This window comes from Peromyscus eremicus, chromosome 10 (assembly GCF_949786415.1).
Source record: "Peromyscus eremicus chromosome 10, PerEre_H2_v1, whole genome shotgun sequence".
Classification (NCBI taxonomy): Eukaryota; Metazoa; Chordata; class Mammalia; order Rodentia; family Cricetidae; genus Peromyscus; species Peromyscus eremicus.
Genome location: NC_081426.1, coordinates 65372593 through 65387047, shown reverse-complemented (window position 1 = coordinate 65387047; position 14455 = coordinate 65372593). Strand labels below are relative to the sequence as shown.

Genomic DNA, 14455 nt, shown 5'->3' with positions numbered 1-14455 from the left:
CTAACCTGCTGCTGCTATGGACCAAGAGCATAGTCTGTTCTAAGAGGTTAATGAGAGCAAATTGGCCTGAAACATTTATCAGGGATGATGAAGGAGGGCCAGTCAGCAGCTAGCCTAGCAGGAAAGTTGGGGAAGATGTAAGCATGGATGGGGTATTGGACAGAGAAAGTGGAAAAACACCCCTCACTACCCTCTTCCCAAGGGCGCTCACAAGCCTGCCAGAAATAATTAACCTTACAAACTTTTAAAGTAAGGGCCAATACTGTTTTCCCCCACCACTCCAGCGGAGCTTAGACTGAGTTGTGAAGCATAGTTTGAAAGCCAGCAAGCCAATAAAAAAGCTGGTTGCCTCAGGGAGAAGTTGACATTCAGCTCAGCAATGTCCCAGCATCCCAGGGTTATAGCCTTAGTGTGACCAATCTCCCCTTCACCCAGATAGAGTGATGATGGGGGAGGGGAGAGGAAACCACCTCAAAAGCCAGCTGAGGGTGGAACTCAGTGTTAGAGCACTGACCTAGCAAGCTCAAGGCCCTAGGTTCAACCACAGCACACAAAGAGAACAGGACACAATCCAAAAGAATGCAAAGAGCCTGCGACAAGGATCGAGTGGAGTACCTCCTGTGCAGAAGCCCTGGGCTTCATGCTCCAAACTTCCCCACACCTAATGGGGCCGAGGAGGATGTACCACGCACGCCTGTGTCCAGGCACAGCTGCTCTTGGTTTCCTGGTAGATAAACAGAGGCATTTCGAAAGCATCCTATTGCCAGAGCAGCATAGAATTAGTAGAGGACTCAACAATAAAGTCCAGTCTCCTGCAGTAGCAAAGCAGTATGGCCATGCTGACTTGATACCCCACCTTCCTTTCGTACATATTCCCTCCCTTTCCTTGACTCATTCACAAGACTCGTGATTTCAAACAGGACTGCAATATAGTTGGGTCTGAGAAAATTATCATAGGCAATAGGAAGGTGTGGGAAAATGGACACAAGGGGGATTTCCTAGTGCATGGCAGGGCCCATTATGCTGTTTGTTGAATGAATGAATGATGGGCAAAAGCGAGAATAGTTTGGAGGTTGCCTTGGTCTGTCCAGGCTGTTATAACAAAGAATCATCTGGATAATTTATCACGGTTCTGGCAGATTTTGTATCTGGGAATGGTGCTCTCTTTCTGTAGACATGACCTTCTATGTATGGGTCTTCACAACGCAGAAGGGCTCCAATCTCATTCACGTCAGAGGGTAATCCTGACACGTCCCAAGGTCCCCACCCATTGATGATGACACAGTTGGGATCAAGTCTTATTGTAGGCATCTTGGTGGAACATGTGCTCGGGTCTCAGCAGAGATGGATAATAGCAATCTGTAGAGGGCATCCCCTCTGCCCCATGTTTTGTGGATACGGTATGGACATTATCTCGTACTGTTCATAGCAGCCATAGAGGGTAGACACTATGTTCATCCCAGCTCTGTGGGTGGGAAAGGTACAGAGACAATGGGCTCCTGGAAGATATATCAGCCTGGGGAGAAGAAATTCTGACTTGTAGTGCTTGCTGAGAGTTCCCGTCTAGATATAACTGCTGTGATCTGTTGAAGTACTTATGTCAGGGTACTGCCTGCAGTTAGGGGTAGCACAGGGAGGCACATTTAAGAATAAATGATAAAAATATTAGGTTTGGGCTGGGGAGATTGCTCAGTGGTTAAAGAACTTCCCACAAAGGCCTGGCCACTAGAGTGCAGATCCCCCCAGAACTCAAGTCAAATGCTGTGTGGGCATGGCCACTGCCTGTATTTTCAGTCTCAGGGGACAGACACAGGAATACCCAGAGCAAGCTGCTAGCAAGACTAACCATATTGGTGAGCTCTGAGTTTGATTAAGAGACCCTTCCTCAGTGGAAAGTTTGGAAGAGCAATGGAAGATGATTCGTGTATATACAGGCATATGCATACCACTCACTCACATACATAAATGGGAAAAAAAGGTTTATTATTTACAGATTCCAGGGAGAGGAGAGAAGCATGTCTCCAGAATAAAGAGGTGTACATCTGGACTTGTGCCCTTAGCTGGTAGGTAGGGAATGAGATAAGAGAGATAAGCAGGGTCTCTGGGCTAATGCCTTCACTAGGGGCAAGGTCTTGCCTGGGTGGATTCCTGTGACAGGATGAGATTGCTTAACTTGATTTGATTTTCAAGGCTAAACCTGGAAACTTGGGATAAGTAACACTGACTTCACCTGGGTTGACGCACAATAAGGTGGACAAACTGGCCAGGTCATAGCTTTATCTACACAGAACATGGGACCAAGAACGGGGTGGAGACTGTCTAAACTATCCAGGTCCAGAGTGACAGGAACAGGGTAAGTAGATGGATCTAAGCAACACTCAGATGAATAAGAGTGTCGGCCATCTCTCAATCGGAGTGCGCCAGCCTCACTCCACTGGGTTCCTCTCCACCCTGCCAGCTAAGTAACCGACAAAGCTCTTCCCTGCTCCCTAACGGCACAAACAGCTCAAGGGGAGATCTCACCCCACACCACCTTCTTAGCTAAGCACTCTAGCACCCAAAACACAAAACGATCCCTTCTTGGGGTAGCAGCTATGCCAAAGGAGAAGGGAAGGAGGAGACGGGGCTTGTTTGCTTGTTACATGGGCCACTGGGGAAGACACATATTTTTCATTTTTCTCATCCAGGAAGTCTGCAGATCCAGAGATCAAAGATCAATGACCACTTCACATCCAGCTGCTGAACAGAGCAGCAGCTCTGACCTTGTTGGGGAGACAGAAGCTCCTCCTGCGTAGAGGCTTCTTCGGGGAACTTGGGGGAACCTGACAGGGCCCTTACAGGACAATGGGGAGAGCGGTAAGTAATTCATATAGAATTCCACCTATGCCAGGGAGGGCACGGCACAGAGGGCAACTCTGTGACGTCTCTTGAGGTCATGGGGTCGAAGAATCAGGTTTCTGTAAGTTGTCCAAAGCCAAGTACTATGAAAGTGTTGGCATAATTTCCAAATCCTTCCATACGCTTCTGCACGCAGCCTTAGTCGCTTAGCGAAAGCCTTGGCTTGATTGAGGAGGCCATGGACACCTGGTTATTTGGTGCCCGGTTTAATATCCATGAAGTTCCATGTGACTCACTGGAAAGAGCTTTAGACTAGTCCCAGGCCTGACCAGTGATCTAGAGAGTTTGGTTCCAGGACACTGGGCTTGTTTTTGTTGGACAAAAATGGACTAAATCACTGCCCAAATCCTTTCTTGTTCTAAAAGGCTATGATTCTGTGACACCTAAATATTTTCATTTGCTATGTGATCCACTCCGGGAAGAAGCTGATGAAGTGAGACTAAGTTGCAAATAAAACACCAGTAACAAGAAACGTTTGCATGGAGCAAACACTCTGCCCCTTGTGAAGATTAAGCCTGGCTCCCATTTGAGCTACTCTATAGCTTATAGCACAAGGCTTTCCCGCTGTGCCTTGTCCTGACTGATTCCATCCTGTAGCCTGGGGGGTGGGGGTGGGAAGAGGGATCTGTGGTTGGTAGGTAAAGTGAATAGAAAATTTCTTAATAATAAAAATATAAGTAAATAAACAAGACTGGTAGGCCCTCGGCCCAACTAACCAAAAGAGAGAGGACTCAAATTAACAGAATCAGAAATGAACAGGGAAACATTACAACAGAAAACAAAGAAATTCAGAACATTGTAAGAGAATGTTTTACTAATGACAGTCAATGTTGGAGAGGATGCGGACCAAAGGGAACACTCCTCCACTGTTGGTGGGAATGCAAACTTGTATAACCATTGTGGAAATCAGTATGGCGGTTTCTCAGAAAATTGGGAATCGATCTACCTCAAGACTCAGCCATACCACTCTTGGGCATATACCCAAGGAATGCTCAATCATACCACAAAGATACATGCTCAACTATGTTCATAGCAGCACTATTGGTAATAGTCAGAACCTGGAAACAACCTAGATGCCCGTCAACTGAAGAATGGATTAAGAAAATGTGGTTCATATACACAATGGAGTACTACTCAGCAGAGAAAAACAATGACAGCATGAAATTTGCAGGCAAATAGATGGAACTAGAAAATATCATCCTGAGTGAGGTAACCCAAACCTAGAAGGACAAACATGGTATGTACTCTCTCATAAGTGGATACTAGATATAAAGCAAAGAACAATCAGACTGTAACCCACAGAACCAGGGAGGCTATGTAGCAGGGGGGACTCTAGGATGACTGTGGCTTATAATAAATTTTGGTTTTACTCAATTACTGGGCAAGCCTCAATGAAACATTTCACTATTAGGATAAGAATTTATACTGTATCAAGCTGATAATAGAAAAATTAGTTAATTTTAAAAAGAGAGAGAGTGTTTTAAAAATCTGTACTCCATTAAACAGGAAAACCTAAAAACAAAAACAAAAACAAAAAGACAGCAGCATGCCCCATCATGAATGGGAATGCTCAGCAGAAAGACTTCATACGTTGTCTGTGTGAGTGAATAGCCACTGTCTCCCTGGCATAAACCACAAGATGGAGGCTGATCAATAACACCCACACAAATTAACTATGACCGCTCAGGAATGGACGGACACAAGCCAGGCCTATAATGGTGTTATCCCCTTGTGTGGGACTATAAAAGAGGGAATACCTCAAGATTGAGGTGTGGCGAGGATACTCACCCATCACCTAGTCATTCATCGTAAGCCTCATCCCGAAAAATTGCCACAAGTCAAGGGCCTCTGCCTCTGGCCCCGGGTTCCAGCTCAGGTTCAGTTTCTCCTTCCTGAGACACACAGCCTACTCCAAACTGACATTTGAGATGGCTGCCACCCAGATGTATATTTGACAACTCTGTGCCCTAAATAGCTCTGTGCCATGTCCATGGAGACTGTGTCTGGACCCTGACGGGACAGGCAAGCTGAGTGCCAAGAACATGATGTTGTCACCTCTGTCCCAGTCAACTTCTTTGGGGTCCTGTTACCAAGGAGCTGCTTGAGGGATGAAGTGACATCTTTCCCAGCAGCTAACTGTAGAGGAGGCTGACTGCCTCTCCCAGATTTCCTTGGCCATGACACAGATCATTCCTCCCATTTTGTAAGCTATCCGGTGAGCGCTTGGTAGACTCCAGGGAGATGGTATGTTGGGCCGCTCTCCTGGTGCCCCCTGACTCTTCCACATTGTATTGAATGTCTTAGTGGCAGTCTTACACATCTGAATGGTGTCCAGAAGCAGCTGCTCTACCCATGGCTGCTCTTCCTCAGAAATACTCGCCTTCCTTGGATTTCAAGTCAGCTGTGAGCCTTGCAGGCTGGGCCTTCTGATGGGCTCAGGAATAACTGAATTCAAAGATATTTCTGGCAGTTCATCATTGACCGTAAAGTCTTCAAATGGTCGAGAACATGCCCACAACAAACTGACTGAAGAAAATGAATCAGTAGGAAACGTAAATTGGAGAACAGAACCACCAGTAAGAAGAGAAAGCCCTCAGATATTAACATAGGTGGTAGACCGAGCTGAGGGTGATGGTGCAGAGGCTGTGGGTTTTCATTAAAAGCCTTTGTGAATTATGCAACTCATGGGGCCACTAGGTTCACATTATTCTGATAAAATGATGGGGAAGCTGTGGAAGGAACAGAAAATTGCACTTGTCACCAAGCCGTGTGCCGTGATGGAAGGACCTCAGTTACACATTGTTGATTCACTGCTTCTGTTTGGGGACAGTGTCAGGACTAAGACCAGGCTCAGACCCCTGTGTTAGCCTTCAAAGAGCCCTTTCATTTGCTGGAACTGAGCTTAATGGTACAAGCGCTGAGCACGCCCATCATTTAAATCTCCTGCCCCTGCTTTAACTTCCAGGACCTTCTCCTGCGTAGGCTTAGGAATGGACGGCCCCGGTGTGAGCATGTGTGGGGCCCCCGAATGACACCCTCAGGCTTCCTTTGTTGGAGAGGAACATTGCGACATGTGAAAAATCTTGCTCTGCTCTTCTTTAAAAAATCTCAGCTGTGCTTCGTATTTCAGCTTTGCTCTCGCTGAGATGGGAGCCCATCTTTGGTTCCAGCAGTATCAGAAAAGAGCCCAAATCATAAAGAGAATCTGAGGCAGCTCCTGTCCAAGAGACAATGTTCCAAGCCAAGGGAGAACTGGCTCTTGTGTGCTTGGCATTTCTAAGCCTCTGCTTTATTGAACTGATGATTGAAAAAAAAAAAAAAAAGAAGTTGGACTTGGTTGTTACACCAACTCAGCATGTTAGGGGATTCTTAAAATTGGTTGTTATGTACTTAAATTGCAGGAGATGAGGCATAAGTAGCAGGTCTTGCGTGCTGAGATCATTCCCGGGCAATGTTTACAAGAGCCTGTGTGACCTCAGCCAAGCTTCATTCCAGCCAATAAACGCTCAGCGATCTGCTGATGCCCAACTGATACCTGGGTTGGAAACGGAGTTCCCAGCCATCCTGGCACCACAAGCAGCCTGAGCCAGATCACGCTTATAGATGTCTTCTCTCACAGAACGTTCTCTAAGCAAACATTTCCACAAGTACAGGATCACACAAAGAAAGGAGTCAAAATCACCTGGTGACATTCCGTTGCCTAGCAAACTCCTCAGGCACCTTCCGTTCGGTTTTCTAGACAACCATTTGAAGATGCCATTAGCTCTCACCTACTGGAAGATGTACCAACCAAGTGGATGGGGAGCTCTGGGGATGAAGAATGTTCTTGATGTCTTAGATTGGGGGAAAGTGTCCAGATCTCTGTCACTAGTTCCCACATTCCTGCACTGGCCCAGTGGCTCACAAGAGAAACAGGAGTGAAAAGCAAACCGTCGTTAACCTCACATGCCCAAATACACGGATCAATAAAAGCTCAGACCAGAAGAAACTGTGTGGGGAGTTGCACAGAGAAAAGTCTGATAGTGAAACTTCTCTCTCTTCCCAACTTATGCAGGATTCTGTGTGCATGTGTGTGTGTGTGTGTGTGTGTGTGTGTGTGTGTGTGTGTGTGCGTGTGTGTGTGTCTGTCTGTCTATCTGTGTCTGTGTGTATGTGTCTATGTCTGTCTGTCTGTGTCTGTCTGTGTATCTGTGTCTATGTATGTGTGTCTGTGTCTATATATCTGTGTCTATGTGTGTATGTTTGTGCATGTGTCTGTCTATCTGCATCTGTCTATGTATCTGTGTCTATGTGTGTATGTGTGTGCATGTGTCTATCTGCATCTGTCTATGTATCTGTGTCTATGTGTGTATGTGTGTGCATGTGTCTGTCTATCTGCATCTGTCTATGTATCTGTATCTATGTGTGTATGTGTGTGCATGTGTCTGTTATCTGCATCTGTCTATGTATCTGTGTCTATGTGTGTCTGTGTGTGTCTATGTCTGTGTCTCTCTGTGTCTATGTGTGTGTGTCTGTATCTCTGTATATCTCTCTGTGTGTATGTCTGTGTCTATGTATGTTTGTGTGTGTGTGTCTCTGTGTGTGTCTATAAAAGCAAGAGAAGGATGTTGCATGTCCTATCACTCTCCACCCTACTATTCCTTTGAGAGAGGCCCACTAAACTTGGAGCCCACTGTTTGAGCCAGGCTGGCTGGGCCAAGCTCCCAGGATACTGCTGTCTCTGCATCCCCAGCTCTGAGGCATGCACGGTTTTTTTTTTTTCCATAGATACTAGGATTTGAACTCTGTTCCTCACACTTGCACAGCAAGTGCTCTTACTTACTTAGCCATCTACCCAGCTAGTTGATGTCTTGAAAAGAAAAGTGCTTTTTTGTTTCCTGTCTTTCTTAAATACTTGGCCATGTCTCTGCTGATGCTGAAAAGGCCATTGGGACCACGCTGCATTTACCCCCCACATCCTCCCACTTCCTTCCACACACTGTCTCCACAGGGGTGCTCATTTCCTACCTACTTAATTTCTTAGTTTTCTGCTCTTTCATTCGACACAAATCACATCAAGCTCTCCCTATAGTTCAGGTGTTGATCTAGCCATGAAGATGACCACCCCCCCCCCCAAAAAAAAGGAACCTGGTGGCATCATGACATCAGTTCTCTTTAGCTGTGTACTTTTCTACCTTAGCATTCCATTCCCAAAGATAACTTACTATATCTTTAGAAGAATATGACCTCCATTGATGATGTTTATTCCAAATTAAAAAGAGTAGCTTTGGCGTCTTGGCGTCAGAGTCCTGAGACACAGATGGTCTTTGTGATGTTTTTCCCAGTTTCCATGGTGGCAGAGGTGAAGGTTGGCACTCAGCCAGTAGAGGCAGGAGGGCGTGATCACCATAGTTGATAAGGCTGAGCAACAGTCACAAGAGTCTTCCCATGTTGACCTGGCTAGATGGTCATAATATGCCCAGAAATGAAATAGTTATGAAACCTGCTAAATCCTTGGTTATTCTATGCAAGCAAAAAAGTTCTTGGGCAAGTGAGTGGAGGTCTAATATAAATTGTAAAAGTCATTTTCATAGCCACTGATCAACTTCCAGACTTGAGCCAGTTTACAGACTGCAAACCCCTCAAATGAAGGAGATTCTAGGTTCTCTTGAGGACCCCCGAATATATACTGTGAGTCTTTTTCCTCACTTCCCCAAAGCAGTTCTGCAATCTTTACAAGGATAACTGGGCTGTGGGGAAAGGGAAATGATTAAAGCTTTGGCAAACCGCAGGACACTGGCTCTGAGCTGACAGGCACCCCAGGAGAATCCTGCATCACTGTGGTTCACCAGTGAGAGAGGTTAAGTGGTCCGTGGGTCTTGGCGAATGACAGTGTATTATCATAGCTTAGCCAGGCAGTAACTCCAGTTGCAGCTGCTGATTCAGACATGGCTTCATTGTCTGAGCCATTGAACTCATCCCCTGGGAGCTGATATGAGTGTCTTGACCCAACAGATGTCTTTCCTCATCCCCGACAAAGAGATGCACAAAAAAGCAGTGTACTTAACCTGGCAAGGCCAGCAACACCTTCACTACCCAACTCCAGCCCTGTGTCATAAAATGGTTAATGGGGACCTGGACCTCCTTTCTTTCCCAAAAGATCACATTGGTCCATTACAACGATGACATCATGCTGACTGGACACAGTAAGCAATACTTGACAGGGTTTCTCTGTGCTGTTCTGGAACTCACTCTGTGGACCAGGCTGGCCCCAAACTCAGAGATCTGCCTGCCTCCACCTCCCAAACACTGAGATTAAAAGTGTGCACCACCACCACCCAGCGCAAAATATTTTAATGGGAAGCTGGAGAAATGGCTCAGTGGACAACAGTGTTTGCTGTCAAAGTAAGAAGACCCAAGTTCAAATCCCAGCATCCACATAAAAGCTGGGCATGGCCACATATGCCTGTAAATCCAGTGTTAGAGGGCAGAGACAGATGGGTCCTGGCAACTTTCTGGCCAGCCAGCCTAGCCAAAATGACAAGCTTCAGGGTCAGTGAGAGAACCTGTCTTGAAAAAATAAGTTGTAGAACAACAGAGGATGACACTCAAAGTCCTCTGGCACTTGCATGTGCATATGTGAAAATACCACACACACACACACACACACACACACACACACACACACACAGAAAGAGAGAGAAAGAGAGAGAGAGGTTATGACAACTCCATTGGTAACACACTTGCGTGTCAGAAGTTACAAACCAAACCCAACAAACTTTCTCCCACACATGAAATTTTGAGGGCTCTAGTGGTGCAGACCTTGTTGAGATGTCCCTCTGTGGCTGAAGATAAGTTGCTACTTCTGGGACTTCCTATGTGGGGCTCTCTTAGAGGACCCACATTGGACTGGTGACGGAACATGTTCTTCATTGGGTATATCACTCTTGCTGACTTCCCAGGTGACGCAAAGCTGTTAGTGTTGAGTGAGGTCCAGAACACAAGAAGAGGCTGTCTGTAATGGGTCCGGGACACTGTGCAGGCTATTCTGCTTCTTGGACTGCTTGTGACCCCGTGTGATGGCTATTCCTGGTTGTCAACTCGACTGCATCTGGAATTAACCAAAACTCAAGCAGCTGGATACACCTGTGAGGGTTTTTGTTTTTTTTTAAATAATTAAATTATTTGAAGTGAGAAGATCTGGACCTTCTGAGGTAGGAAGATCCTCCTTAAATCTAGACCACACCTTTCAGTGGCAGCATGTATGTGTGTGTGTGTGTGTGTGTGTGTGTGTGTGTGTGTGTGTGTGTGTGTATTCATTCGTGTGCCAGTGGCAGACAAGAATGTTCTTTAGAGCCTTGGCAAGCCCTATTTGGGAGTCAGCATAGGCCATTGCAGCAAGACCCTTCTACAGGTAACAACTACTCCTGCCTTATGAAACACCTCTTGAACAATCATTGGGCCTGAGTAAATACTGAGTGTTTAACTACGGGCACTAAGTTACTGTAAGACCTGAACTGCCCACCATGAACTGGGTGTTGGCTGATCCTCCAGACCATAAAGTTGAGTGTGAGCTCCAGTATTTCATCATCAAACAGAAGTGGAATGTATGAGATCAAGCCCGAGCAGGTCTAGAAGACATACAGAAATCATATGAAGAAATGGCCCAAATGTCCATGAATCTCTCTTGCTATGCTGCGTCCTCTCTCCCAGTTGTCTCTAGGGCCACATGGAATTCCCCTGCTATCTATTGACGATGGAACAGAAATTCAGGTCTTCTTTATTAGTGTTGCTTTGTAACGTGTAAGGCCCACCTTAAAGAAGGCAGCTGCGGTCCCATGGCCCTTCTGGGACATCTCTGAATGACAGCGGTGAAAGGAAATCCTCCCAGCTCTTCAAAAAGGAGAATTACCAGACATGTAGTTACATGAAGGATAACTAATAACTTGGCTGGACGATCAGAGACTTGAGAAAAACAAGATTATAAAATTGGAGACAAAGAAATGGACGGGCAAACCCATCTTACGTACATCCTGGATGAATGCTCACTAAAGGTGATCTTAGCAGAGGTAGGTTTGACAAGTCAGGTGGATAGCTGATCTTCCCCGTGGATACTTGTCAGCTTAAAGTCAGTTCCGTCACTGTCAAATTGGTCGATGAACAAATGACTGTGGTGGCCAAGGTGGCAATTATACGTGGGCTTAGCAGCCACGGCCAGCACCAAACATCCTTTGGGGCGATTAGTGAGCTATCTCACGACAGGTGGATTACACCAGGCAGCTTCCATTGTGGACAGGACAACTTTTTGTTCTATCAGAACAGACACTTGACTCTGGATGTGCATTTGCCTTCCCCTCATGCAGTGCGTTCACCCGAACTCCCATTTGTGAACTTACGGAATGCCTCACTCACCGGCAGTGGCATGCCAGGCAGCATTGCTTGCAATCCAGAAACTCACCACACAGCAAAACAAGTGCAGCCATGGGCCGTGCTCATGGAATTTACCAATTGTTTTCCCACCATCCTAAAGCAGCCGGCACAATAGAAGCATGGAGCCACCCTTTGAGAACTCACGAGAGAACAATACTTTGCCGAGCTGGGACAAGGTTCTCCACGAGGTTGTTCGTGCTCTGAATCAGCGGTGCTGTTTTCTGAAAGTCGGGCTTCACGGGTCCAGGAGTCAAGGGGTGGGGAAGGGAGTGGCACCATTCACTCTAACCTGGGGTGACTCACTTGCAAAATTTGCCCCTTCTGTCTGTGGCCTTTGCTCTGCTGGCCAAGAAATCATGATGCCAAAAGGGAAAATGTTTCTACCGGGAGGCAGAACAATGGTGGCATTGAGCTGGAAGTTCAGACTGCTGCTGGCCATTTTGGAACTCTCATACCTGTGAATTGACAAAAGGGATTACAGGTGGTTAGGGTCACCGGTCCTGTCAAGGAGAAACTGCACTCATCTCTTCTCAATGGTGGGAACACATTCAGCAAATTCAATGAGCAGGGCCCCTGGCTTGGCCCACTTATTTTGCTGTGAGGTGAGTTTCTTGATTGCAAGCAATGCTGTGCATGTGCCGTGGCTGGTGAGTGAGGCGTTCTGTAAGTACACAAAGAAAAACTCCACAGCAGAGGCAAGGAAAGTCTATCTAGAAGACAGGGGATCCTTTAGGCATTCTGTCTCATGAGAAAGGATCCGGGGCTGTAGCTCGCTTGGAAGAGCCCTCGCCTAGAATGCACAAAGTTCAGTCCCCAGCACAACATACATTGGGCACGATGGTGCACACCTCTAACGGCAGCACTTGAGAACTGGAGGCAGCAGAAGGGTCACAAGTTCAAAGCCCTCTTCTGCCACACAGTGAGTTTGAGGCCCAAGGTAGGCTACATGAGACCCTGCCTCAAAATAAAATAAATAAAAACTTTAAAAAGGAAGAAAGAAGAAAACTATGATAGCCCAATCCAGGAAAGCCTATTAATGCAGAAATGCTTCTGGGATGGAGGTCTGGACCACTCCACCAGGTCAGTAACTATGACCAGCAGACATGCTTGCTGAAGGCAAAGGGAATGCAGAAGGGGTACCAGGAAGAGGGAGATATCCACGTCAGGCGTGATCACATGGTCAGTTATGGGCATGAGGGCTGTAATTGTCGCGAGCACTTCCTCCTGCCCGTCACAAATGTGTGCATACATGCCAGTCTTATCAATGAAGGCTTCTATAGCAAAGAACAACAGAGCGGGTGACTTATAAGCAATAAAATGCTGTGGTGGTATTGTGTTCCCCAAAATATTGTGTACCTTAATAAACTTATCTGGGGTCAGAGAACAGAAAAGCCACAAGATACTTAGGCTAGAAAATGTTAGCACACGCCTTTAATCCTAGCATTCCAGAGACAGAAATCCCTCTGGATCTCTGTGAGTTCAAGGCCGCATTGGAAACAGCCAGGCATGGTGACTCATGCCTTTAATCCCAGAAAGCAGCCTTTAATCCCAGGGAGTGGTTGTAGAAAGCAGAAAGGTTTATAAGGCGTGAGGACCAGAAACTGGAAGCATTTGCCTGGTTAAGCATTTGGCTGGTTAAGCATTCAGGCTTTTGAGCAGCAATTCAGCTGAGACCCATTCTGGATGAGGACTCAGAGGCCTCCAGTCTGAGGAGACAAGACCAACTGAGGATCTGGCAAGGTGAGGTAGCTGTGGCTTGTTCTGTCTCTCTAATCTACCAGCATTGACCCCAATAACTGGCCTCAGGTTTGATTTTATTATAAGAACGTTTAAGACTCATGCTACAAAATGCCCTTCTCACCGCTCTGGAGACTGCAAATCCAAGGTCAGAGCACCAATATGGTCAGATTCTGTGGAGTGCCCTTTTCCAGACTGCACTCTGCCAACTTCTCCTTGGTCTCTCCGATGGCAGAAAGAAAACTCTTCGGAGTTTTTCTTATAAAGATGCTAATCCTTTCACGACCCACTTACCTCCTAATGCCTTCATACTCAGGAGTTCGGATTCCATTCAAATTTGGGGGCAGCCACTAAATTAAACTCCTCTCTCTCTCTCTCTCTCTCTCTCTCTCTCTCTCTCTCTCTCTCTCTCTCTCTCTCTCTCTCTCCTCCTCTCCCTCCTCCCCTCTTCCCATTTCTCCCTTTTCTTAGTCCCTTACCTTGTAACAAACACAAAGTTTACACCACAGCCCATACTAATTTTATATCTAGTATTTAAGTCATGGTATGCACCAAGGAGAGTTGATACTACAGGATTCCATTTATATGGCATTCTGGAAAATTCAGGGATAGAAGGAAGAGTGGATAAGAAAGGCTTGACAGAAGAAAGTGGGGACTCCTGTAAACGGCATGTGAGATCCTTAAATGAACCAAGCAGCCCAGAGATTACTCACCCCAACCCTCCTGACAATGTCTGTGGTTTCTTTAATTTACCCACCAAACAGGAAGGGAGAGAAATCTCAGCTTCCCAATGGTTCAGACAAAGGGCTTAACTTTAAAATTAAGTTAAGGTTAGATTCTGTGTTGGAAGAGGAGTCATTTTTTTTTCTAACATATCCTTACAGCACAGATGACTGCTGGCAGCAACCACCAGCTAGATGTCTTGTAGTTCCGTTTGACACCATTTCCTAGAGACAGCATGAGATCCCGCAGCTGAGACTCAGTCCCCAGGATTCTCTCCTTGACTCCCAAATGTCAGTCCTGGGCTCCGGCTGTTTTACCGGTGCTTTTCATTGGCTGGCTGTTGAATGGGTTTCCACACCTGCCCTGTGAGTTAATTTGTGTAAGTTCACAGAACTCGGGGACACATTATTTACCAGTGTAGTATAAAGGACGCCACAAAGGACATAAATGAAATGCCACAGGTATGGGGCTCCCAGACCTCTCTGGGGCCACCACACCCCCGCACCTGCCATGTGTTCAGGTGGCACGAAGCTCCTGTCCTTAGGATTTGCTGGGCATACACGAGGCAGAGGGAACCGCACTGAAATGTGACCGGGGAAGAAGTGTATGGCCTAGCATTAGTGGGTTAGGTTGAAACACAGCAAGGCCTGTCCAGATTCTTTTTGGTCTCTGGGACAGCATTCTTCTC

At 46.4% G+C, this 14455-nt stretch overlaps 1 protein-coding gene across 1 annotated transcript in view; it reads right to left on the bottom strand.

Annotated features, from left to right (window-relative positions):
* Positions 1-11516: 11516 nt before the first annotated feature.
* Positions 11517-14455, bottom strand: part of Dcun1d4 (defective in cullin neddylation 1 domain containing 4) — a 95518-nt gene continuing 92579 nt past the window's right edge. Inside the window, exon 11 of the mRNA XM_059275992.1 lies at positions 11517-11762. Within this exon, the coding sequence (XP_059131975.1) occupies positions 11728-11762 (35 nt within the window). The 3' untranslated portion in view covers positions 11517-11727. The remainder of the gene's footprint in view (positions 11763-14455) is intronic.